This window comes from Pseudorca crassidens, chromosome 10 (genome assembly GCF_039906515.1).
Source record: "Pseudorca crassidens isolate mPseCra1 chromosome 10, mPseCra1.hap1, whole genome shotgun sequence".
NCBI classification, from domain to species: Eukaryota; Metazoa; Chordata; class Mammalia; order Artiodactyla; family Delphinidae; genus Pseudorca; species Pseudorca crassidens.
Window position 1 is genome coordinate 102,420,749 of NC_090305.1, and position 11,299 is coordinate 102,432,047.

The 11,299-nt window shown below is 44.3% G+C and overlaps 1 protein-coding gene across 4 annotated transcripts in view; it reads left to right on the forward strand.

The window, feature by feature from the left end:
• Window positions 1-10,754, forward strand: part of PPARG (peroxisome proliferator activated receptor gamma) — a 175,747-nt gene extending 164,993 nt beyond the window's left edge. For all 4 annotated transcript variants that reach the window (XM_067755500.1, XM_067755501.1, XM_067755498.1 and 1 more), the window contains one exon: window positions 10,302-10,754. In XM_067755500.1, the coding sequence (XP_067611601.1) occupies window positions 10,302-10,549 (248 nt within the window). In that variant the 3' untranslated portion in view covers window positions 10,550-10,754. The remainder of the gene's footprint in view (window positions 1-10,301) is intronic.
• Window positions 10,755-11,299: the final 545 nt, after the last annotated feature.

Below are 11,299 nucleotides of genomic sequence, written 5' to 3' on the forward strand. Positions count from 1 at the left end.
TTGGACTTGGGGTTCTTTGGCAATTATCAAAAACTACCCATTTCCTTATTGCCCCCAAGTATTTTAATCAAGAATTTCCCGTTATAGTCCAGATATTACTACTTCCTGCTATCCAAAGCCCTTCTCAAGACACCATTTGTACCTGACTGCCTAACAAAATTACACCCCAGGTTTGAGAACTGTTCTGGGACGGAACAGAGCCCAGGGTTAATGCCGAGACTGGTGCTGGTTCTTCCATTTGTTCCAGTAGCACAGCCCCCGTTCGCAGAGCTCCCTGCAGAAGCTGACCGTAAGCTTTAAGTACCTAAGTAAATATGTCCGAGCTTAACCAGATACCATCTTATAGCAGGTTCCGATGGAGAGAAGTGGTTGCAGGAGAATTTGTGAGAGAAATTTAAAATTGTTAACAATACCTTCCAGTACCTTAATTTCTTCCTGCCGTTCGGAGACAATCCCAACGTCACTCCTCCCGTTCGTGTACAGGGGCCCCCTCTCCCTCCAGCTCAGAGAGCACTAAGGATCCGCAGGACAGAGCGGGAGGGGCTCTGGGCTTGTGGGTGTCCGGCTCCCCTCCCCGTCCCTAAGTGCCCTCCAAAATCTTGAGGATAGTGACAGCTCGTGTGTAATCCTTCCATTTTAATGCGGAACTGTTTCTACCAGTTAGAAGGGACAGCCGAGCTCTCCTCTGGAACAAAAGATAGAGGGCACGTGCCTGAGTGGGCCTGTGCTGTTCTTGAGGAAACTCCAGCTCAGGGGCCCTCTGATTCTCCACAGCCCAGTGGCCCCCATGTCTTCTTTGTGTGTTGGCATCATCCTTACTAGTTAACTGGGGGGAGACAAAACCAAAAGTATTTGAAAACTGAGGCATTAATAATACTATGAAGAACAAGAGGCCAACTTTCTTCCATTCTCCTGTGGCAGTTAAATATTCAGCTACTTTATCCATACAGTGTTTTTGGACAAGACGTAGGCTGGGGTCTGAGTGGTAAAAGTTGTTTTTCTGACGGTTCTCGTGATATTGAGAAAAAACACAGACATCTGATTTCTCATGTGACTGAGCGTTGAGCAGGGCAGTTGAAGAGTGTTGATGACATGGTTCATATCTTCCATCTGGCCCATGATTGTGTCAGAGAGTACTTGCCTTCATTTATTAATTGAAAACTATTGAATGGGCACCTGCTCTGTGTCTGCATGGTGTATGGCACTGCTCCTTTCACCTGCTGTCCTGGTCTCCCCACTATGCTGCCATGACCAGTGGGCAAATCCTGTCAGGTGGCCAGGATGGCTTTGAGTAATGACTCAGTGTGGGTTATCTAGAAATGCCCCATTCGTTCACTCTTCTCATAACCTCACACACTTGGTTTAGACAGAGGGAGGTATATTTGTAAGTTCTCAGCTGGCACCCAAATTCTCAAAACCAGAGAATTGGGGGTGGGTGTGGGTAGGGAGAAGAGAAACACACTAGAATCATCTGAGAAACCTGAACTACACACACTCGCGTGCACGCGCGCGCGCGCGCACACAAACACACACACACACACACACACACACACACAGAGGCTTTTGTCATCTGTGGGACATTGAAGCATCTTTATCTGTGACTGCTTCAGAGATAAAATCCCCTCCTAACCCCAGGCCTGGTAGGCTGGGATCATTCGCTGTACTTGACCTCAGAGACAGACATGGGCTTGAAAGCCAAACTGCTGAGTCATTCCTGTCCCCACACCAGCATCTTGGAAGAGGCTCCGCCAGCCAGTCAGCGGGCCGCTTTGGGGAGCACTTTATCATTTTGGGCTCTCACAATGTGTGTTTAAACTCTGGGTGACCCCAGGCAGACTTCCAGACTGGCACGGCACTCAGACAGGTCCTCCGCAAGTGAGGAAGAGTGAAACCGGCCCCGGTTCCAGAGGCCGGCGCAGGTGTTGAGGCGCCCCGCGCTCCGGGTAGAGCGCCTTCCCCCAGGGTCCCGCCGCGTCACCCACCGGTGCACCGGGAGAGGCAGGCTGGGGCGGTGGGGGCCTGTGGGCTCCCCAAACCCCGCACCCCACCACTTACTGGATGTGTTATTTACCTACCTGAGCCTGAATTCCTTATCAGTTCCCTAAGTAAATGAAAGAACATTCTGTGAAGCCTCTGGCACAGTGCCTGGGACGTGGTAAGCACACGATAACTGCTCATTTTCCCTCTTCCCTGTACTGTATAATTTGAAGTAGCTGCACACAATCCTGCCAGAGGATTGCTTGAAATTTCACCAATAGCATTCTTAAACTCCCTTAGTACCGTATAAATACTCCTAAGGAGATAGCAGCTAATCCCTGTATCAGCTATCACTTTAAGGGGATTAGCTGTGGATTGAGAACAAAACCCCAAGGGACAGAGATGCTGGAGGGAGGGAAGGGAGGGGAGAGCTCTGGGCCTTGCTGCCCCTGAAGGAGGTACCAACGAGCAGGAGTGTGGTGGGGAATTCTGTAAAGTTTGGGGGACATTATGTGTTAAGAGGTCATATTTAGAAGTTGGAGATCACGCCTATGTTTTGAGGTCACAGGTTCTTCTCCAAGACGTTGGAAAGGAAGACGTGGGGGGAGGGGAGAGGTGCAGAGAACAAATCCTCGGCCACTTTTTATTTTGTTGACTCCCTTTGGTGTGCCGTTGGCATTTCTAGAGGTTAAGGAAGCAAGGGAGAGGCATTGGATTCGGAGCATGCGTGTGTCGGGCCTGACGGGGAAGAAGAAATCACTCTCCATCTTTCCGCTCGAGCCTGGTTCCTCTACCTCCCGGTCTTGATCAGAGCTGGTGTGGGACGTAGAAGGGGCAGAAATTTATCTGCATCCCTCAGCTTGAGGGGAGCCTGCTCCTCCCCTGGTCTGGACGCAGAGAAGGGGAGCAAACCATGGGGCTGAGCTTCACTTGAGTGACCACAAATGACCAGAACGAGGGGACCCAAACCCCTGGTGAAAGGAGGCGGGAAAGATGGGACTTCCCAAGGCAGGACGGGAGCCTCTGGTCCCCTTTCCATTCTGAGAGAGCTGGAAATAAAACAGGCCCCACGCTCCGTTCACTGCAGGTGCCATTGAGAGATGAAACGAGCTCTGAACGCGGCAGAGGGGAGGCGCTGCCCACCTTGTTACCAGATACTTTTGTGTTCTGTGCTGTAGTTGGGGAGGTGGCTTTTGGAGGTGGTACTTGAGCATTTGAGGTGGGGGGACTTGGTGTGCAATTGCTACTTAATGGGCAGATAAAAGAAAATATGGCCTGGGCTTGGTTTCATTTTGGTGGTGGTCACGCGCGCCCTCCATCCTAGCCAGATCGTACGTGTCATTGCTGTGTCATTTTGCGGTTGTCATTTGGACACAGACAGAGAAAGAATTTATTTAACTGTTGTGTAACAGGGATATGTTAGAACGGGGACCACTTCAGAGGCAAGGACTCCACTAGCCACACGTGCATTCACGGCAGACATGCTTGTCACCGATGATCTTTATCTGTCCGGTACAAGATCTCTGTCCTGTTGTTCCCTTTCCCTGATAGCAGCCATCAACCACATTTCTCCCCACATCATCCATTGTTCACACTTCTGATTAATTTAGGCTGGCCTTGCTAGGATTCTAGACACCACCTCCCCAGCAAGGTGCAGTCCCAGGAGTGGAAAGGGAAAAGCATCTAGAAGGCGGGGTGGAGAAGAAGGGAGCAATTAAGGGCGAAAGAATAGGAAAGATAGGAAAGAATAGGAGAAGACCCAAGAGCATCGCAGAAATGAGAGGAGGAGAAAGGTAAGAAAGAAAAGAGGCACGTTGGATTGTACTGTTACACTAGTGCAAATAGAAATAGCTACCTTCCCGTGTGTCAGACGCTGCTCTGAGCACCTTCCGTCTAGTAACTCATTTCATCCTCTGGACAACACTGCGAGCTAGATTACTGTCACGTCTCCATCTTTTAAATGAGGAAACCGAGGTACAGAGAGGTTAAGGAACTCGCCCGAGATTACCCAGCAAGTAAGCTTTCGGGTTGAGATTCCAACTGCTTCTCACTACACCGGTGGTGTTTGCTCTCAGCTTCCCATTAGAATCACCTGAAAGCTTTTAGGAACGTTGGCGGTCATACCTCAGGCCAGGTCAATCGGAGTCTCTCAAGATGGGACCCAGGTATTAGTTTGCGTGTTTTTAATTTCCCCAGATGATTTCAGTGTGGAGGCAGAGTTGAGAATCAAGCCCGCACTTGGTCAAGCCCCGGTTCAAATTTAAACATGAAAAGAACATGGGAAACGTTCTTAGGTTATTTTCTCTTAGCGGTAGGATGGTGGGAGGGAATTGCTACAGGCCAGACCAGTTTACCAAAGACAGACTTGGGTGAATTCAGAGTTTTGCCTCATGATCCCCATGATCCTGACAGTTAGACCAGGAAAGGACCGCAGAATCCCTAACACCGTCTCTAAGGAAGAAGTGAATTTCGGCTCGGGGGCTTCTCTGTTTCATTATTGTTCTCAGTCCTGCTTACATGTGTTCAACTACAAGAATGAGAACTTGCCCCAAACCCCAAACGTGTATCTGCATCAGGAATCATTTTCTCACGCTCCTGAACTTATGCTCTACCAATAACAGCTCAGAAACCTCCCATTTCCCAGCTGCACACATGCCACCCCACCCCTGTTTATGCTCCGGACCCCATTCCTGTGGAAACTGCCTCTGTCTGAACAAACACAGAGAATAGTAAAATGTTACAAAGCTCCTTTACCTGACTCCTTCTAACCATGACCTTAGGAAAGAAACACCACCGTCGCCTTGAAAATTCAGCCAAAACCCAGAAAGATAAGATGACTTGTCCAGAGTCACATGGAAGCCAAGTGGAGGAGAGATGAGATCAAGTCCTCAGTTTCCAAATCCACTCCTCTTTTTAACACATCTGTGAACTTAGGAAGCAATGGAATAAAGGAAATTGGGGAGCAAGAGTAAAAGGAAGTGAAATGCAAAGTGTGAGCTCCCGAAGGAGCTCCACCCCCCTTCAGTTTCAGCCCACACCCGAGCTAAGTTTTTTCATTGCCTTCGGATCAATTTACAGCTGCCCAGCTATCAGACTTCTTTTTCCTAAATGCCCTGGGTGCAATCCTTTTCCGATTTGTCTCCATCAGAAAGAAATCCAATAGGAAAAAAACTGGGAACAGCATGACAGCAGCAACTAGAAAAGAAACAATACCATGCGCTTTGATTTGTCTGCGTCTCCTTCAGGAGATGCCGCTGTGGCCATCTGGTTCCCTAACCGGGACCCCTCCTGAGAAAATCTGGTCTAGGGAAATGCCTGGCCCAGGTGGGCAGATCCCAGGAGGGTCCAGAGAATTTGAATCTGCTTCAGATAAGCTCCTCACTTAACAGAACCAGATCTGGATAAGATGGGAGCTTTGTAGATTTGCCCACAATCAACAGTGCTCTCTAATCAATTCCAGCGCTGCACGATGGGGACCGGAAAGGTTTCTTTCCCAATTCTTTGCAGCCTGGGGAGTAAGGAACCGGTAATTGACTCCAGCTTCCTCGAGTGTTGGGTCCTGGAGCCTGAGTCAGCACGCACTTTCCCAAAAGGGCTTTCTAGGCAACCTAGGGCCAATGAAGGAGGTCCCTTGACCCTGATCCCATTCCAGACCCCAACTCTAACCCTCAGCAGGGTGTAGGGAGAGGACCTCAGACCAGCCTCCTAAGAGCAATACCTTAGCAGGCCCTGGGCCAATGGGAAAGGGAGAGGGAAGAGAAGGGACCCAGGACGGCTGGGTCTTTAGACAGATTTCTGTGGCACGTTTGTGGTGCCCAGCTTAGCTCAGTAAGTGTTCAAGTGTGAGTAGAAGGAAAGTGGAAAGAGAAAGACGGGCAGGGGAAGCAGGGAAGGCCTTGGAGCTGACTGGAGGGTAAAGGGTGGGGACAACCCTGACAAATCCGTTTTGCCCTTGACCCTAGGGAGTGCTTAACACCAAAGGAAGCTTTTTTGCTTTTTAAATAAGCCAAATGTTTTAAGTTTAATGTGTCAGCCCGTTGATATACTTTTCTATTTAGATTTTGAGTTAATTTCCCCAGTTTAATTATGTGACTTTTGTAAAGGGAATTACACATAAGAATAAAGCTTACAACGTTTGAACTAGGGTCTTAGAGATCACCTCTCTAATCCAGTCCTTTTCGTTTACAGAGGAGAAAACTGAGGCGCCGTGAACTTGGTCAGTTTGCCCAAGATCACAGAACTGGTTAGTGAGAGACCTAAAAGTAGAGCGACCACGTTCCCGCTCTCCTGCCCTCCGTTCTTGCCTTGACTGAGGCTCCGTAAGGGCGACAGTGGGACAGATCTGTAAATGATCTAACTTGTCACTAGAGAAAATATAAATCAGTGGCCACAAAATTTCAGCCAAACTTCATCTGTCACATCATAAAAAATAACTTGCCAAAGAGAGGTTTGAAAATCCAAACCAGATCCTTCTCCACTCCTAGAGGGAACAGTTCCATTGTACTGCACGGCAGCCAAGTGTTTCCAGCAAACCGATCAGCTGCATTTGAGGGTTTGCTTGTTTGAACTGTCACGATAAATGAAACCTAGTAGATTAGCATAACCTCTTCTGCAGAAGTTCTGACCCCACGGATGCTGCTCTAGAGGAAGGAGAGAAGGCTCTGAGGGGCCAGGGCCCCAGCAAGCAGAGGGTCTGCACAAGGGTGTACACCGACGCCTCGACACAAAATGCTGCCACTGCCAACGCACATGCATTTGCTGTCCAGTCCAGGCCTTTGAAATCTGGCACGTCTGTTCAGGGGGAGGATCGGCAACCATTAAACCCAAGGCACCAATCCAGGATCTGGTTTTCCTTGAAGTGTCAGGGGGTTTCATTATTGCATAGCAACTGTGAGAAAGGACAACTCCTCCAGGGGTGTGATTCTCTAGGCCAGGACTAAATCATCTGTTTCATTCTCAGAAGCTGAGATTCTTGCTAATGTTTCCAAAATTAAGTGCTGAAATTGAAAAAAAAAAAAAAATTACTCCAGTCAATGGGAGATGTTGGAGAAGTTGAGGGGAGAAAAATCAAACTACAGGTAACTTTCTGTCTGTAATTTAAAAAAAGAAAAAAGAAAAAAAAAATTTAAGAACACGTTTAGAGTTCCGAAAATCCCACCTGAGATCATCCTCACCTTGCTCTCCTGTGTCTCGCCTCAGCGGGTAAAGGTTGCTCAAGTTTACTAAATACAGGAAAACGCTATTTCCGGAGACTTCTTCTTTGTGCATTGATCCTGCCTTTAGGCTTGTTCACCAACCAGAAGAACTGTACTTTTCAATTCAGGACTCTTGGCTAGAACAGCCTTCTCACTCATAAACTCAGCCAACTGAGTGCTTCCTGTGTTTCCACTGGAGCCTCAGAGATGATCAAGACATAGTCTCTGCCCTCTGATCTCTCGTGGCCAAGTAGGGGAGATGAACAAGAAAATCAGTACCTATAATACAAGGTAATAAGAGTTAAGAGTATAGCATTCGGAATCAGATTCAAATTTCAGCAGTGCTGTTTACTAGCAAGTGGCAGATCTTGGGCAGGATCTAACTCCTTTCTCTAAATCTTCATTTTCCCCTCCTTAAAGCACTGACCTCATGGAGTTATTGTGGAGATTAAATGATATATTGTATATAAAGCCTTCAGTACGATTTTTGGGAAATGATAACCACTCAATAAATGTAATCTACTAGGATAGTAGCAATTGAGGTGTTTGTAGAATGCTATGAGGACCAGAGAAAGGGGATTGGAAGAACAGGGGCAAGGAAGGGATGGCCTCCAGGAAGGCTCCAGGACATAAGGACACGGGCTAGATTTTGAAGAGTAAGTTGAAATCAGTAGGATGGTTGGAGGGAAGGTGAGACTGCTCCCAGCAGGAGGAACAGAACGTGCCTAAGCACAGTTATGACAGAATGTAGGATGTTTGAGGGACTTGGTGTGGAAAGGGCTTAAGCAAAGGCACAATGATAAACGGAGGCAAGACAATGAGGAACATTAAAAAGAGAAGTAAAAACGTTTATACAGTGCTTTAGTTTACAGTAAAGGGGAGAAGAGTTAAAATGAGAAAAAGAGGGTGATTGGCCTTCAAGAGCTAAAATTTGGAATCAGTACAAGGTATCAAGTGAGTGACCTGAATGTCATACATGATCTCTGTGCCCCTCTGCTGAGCCTTAATGAGAAAACCTTACATTCTAACCAGACTTAGAAATTAGAAAAAACAAAAACAAACTCAGACTTTCCACTTGGAAATCTAAAAACATGTCTCTGTATGACTCTTAGATTAAAAGTGAAATCAAAATAGTAAAACAGACTATTTAGAAAAGAACTGTGAGAGTATGATTTACCAGAGCCTATGGGGTGAAACAGAAGTGACACTCAGAGGAAATTTTAGAGCCTTAAACTCATCTATCAGAAAATAAGAAATACTGAAACTAAATGAATTAAGCATTCTACCCGAGAAATGAGAAAAAGAGGAAAAGAAAAAAAACCTAAAGAAAGTTAAAAGAATGAATTAGCTAAATTGAAAACAAAAGGCAATTTTCAAAAACAGAGTTGATCAGTAAAACCAGGAGTTGTGCTTTTTTAAAAAGCAAAAAATAGATAAGCCTTTGGCAAGTCAAATTTTTAAGTGAGACAGTACACAAGTAAAAAGCATTCAGTTAAAGGAGGTATATATAAGAATAATAAAAGATTCAGATTCTAAGAGAATATTATGTACAACTTTATTCCAATATAAATTACTAAAATTTTCCTTTATAAGTAATAGAAAACCTGAATAAATTAAAAGCTATAGGAGGAAAATTAAAGATAGTCAAAGATTTACCACCAGGCTCAGATGGTTCTGCAAATAAGTTCCAAGAAACCATCAAGGAATAGATCATCACTACATAGAAACAGAAGGAAAACTTCTCAAGTCAGTCAATAAGACTAGTTAACATTTATGACCAAAAGAGGCAAAAGGTAGCGCACACACACACACAAAGACTCTGGACCAATCTCACAAATTTAAAAACCCTAAATAAAATATTAGCAAACAAATGCAAGAGTATAAGAAAACCTATTAATGTAATTCACTACACTAGATTAAGATAAAACCATATGGTCATCACTCTAGGTAGAAAAACTTTCAAACATTTGATGAAATGCAACAACATTCCTGACTAAAACAAACACTTTAAAACTATTGGGGAGCCAGGAGAAAAACCTATCCACCATAATCCAGTAAACATCATACTTGTGGTAAACCATTAGAAGCATTTCCTTCAAGGTTAGGAATAAAACAAGAATGCCTCCCAACACTACTATTATTTAATACCATACTAGAGACATTAGCCAATGCAGTATGGCAAGAAAAAGAAATGAGAACTATAAACACTGGAAAAGAAGAAATAAATAAAACGATGATTATTTGCAGATGCAATTGTCTGTCCAAAAAATTTTTTAAATCTGTGATAAAAACTATTTGAATTGACAAGAGTGAAATTGGAATAGAGTCAATGTAACAAAGCCAATCGTTTTTTTCTAAACATCAGCAGGGATACATTAGAAAATGTAATGAAAAAGAAGTATAGAATACAAGAAAGTAAAGAAGTAAAAGTAAAGAAGAATACTAGAAAGTATTTAAGGTTGAATCTAAAAAGATCTACATGAAGCAAAAACATTAAAAACTTAAAAGTAATTTAAGCTTGCCATTTAAAAGTTCAAATAAGGAAAAGTATAAAGAAGAAAGTGAACATTACCTGCAACCTCACTAATCAGAAGAAGCCTATGTTAAAATCTGGTCTGTCCTTCCCAAGTGTAACAGTATTTGAAAACTATGTCTTGTCTCTTCGAAAATGCATGAGCTATATTAAGCAAAAAGAAGACAAAAATGTGTGTTAAAAGTGTGTTTAAAGTAGTGGTAAGAAAGTAAGTAGAGGTTATAAAACATAGACTCATCAGGAAGGAACAGAAGTTGAAAATGAGATTTCTGAGTGAGTAGAAACATGCCAGCAGAAGAGTCCCCCGTCTGGTGAGACAGTTGCCTTGCCACCCTCTTCTGTCAACTGGTCACACAGATTTAGTCTTGGAGGGAAGAGAACGGCCCTGGAAAGAGCTTTGATAGTCTTGGTTTTCATTCCATTCTCCTTCTATGCAGTTCTTGCCCACTATCTGCTTTCCTTCCCTCCATACCCTATTTTAGAACCAAAGCAAAACCAACAAAAAGTGAGTTGTTTGGCTGAATATGCCTCAGATGTGGAGCCAGAGAATTTTGTAACTGAACCTGCTGTTCTGTCTTCCATTTCTGCTCCCCCAGACCGCCCCGGTTTGCTGAATGTGAAACCCATTGAGGACATACAAGACAACTTGCTGCAAGCCTTGGAGCTGCAGCTCAAGCTGAACCACCCCGAGTCCTCTCAGCTCTTTGCCAAGTTGCTCCAGAAAATGACAGACCTCAGACAGATTGTGACAGAACACGTGCAGCTGTTGCAAGTAATAAAGAAAACAGAGACGGACATGAGTCTTCACCCGCTTCTACAGGAAATATACAAGGACTTGTATTAGCAGAGAAGTCCGAGTTCACTGACAACACTTTCCTTCTTCCAATTGCACTATTATTTTGAGGGAAAAATCTGACACCTAAAATATTACTGTGAAAAAGCATTTGAAAAAGAAAAGGTTTTAGAATAATAGATCTATTTTATGCATATTGTTTATAAAGATACATTTACAATTTACTTTTAATATTAAAAATTATTACATCGTGAAATTGCTGTTGTATTTGAAGACTGAGTCTGCTGTGTCCCCCGCTCCACCCTCCAGGCTTTTTTTCCTTTTATCTCCTCCCCCTTCCTTCCTTCCTTCCTTTTCTTTTTCCTTTCTTTCTTACACATGTGAAACACTATGAATGGAATTGCTGATCAATTTTCATTCTCAGTCAAATAATTTTTTATACTCAATTTACAACTTTTCTGAACCTTCTATCTGCTTTAAAAATCACAACTAAGAATGGAATTTCAGGACCAAAAACTGCTCAGAGCATGTGTTTCTCAACCCAGAAGTACTCGTTTGGGGCGTATCCCTAGGCCTACCAAGAATTCAATCTTCTTCCCCAATCCCAACCAAGATTTTCACTCACCAACAGCAGCCCTCTAACAAGATACCAAGGCATGTGCAAATACCCAGGGGCAGGTATTAACGGCTAGATGCTGTGGGTAACACAGAAGTGTTATAAGATGTGGCACCTGCCAAAAAGAACTTACCATTGAATTGAGGAGAAAAGATGAATCCTCCTTAAAAACAGATTAAAATACA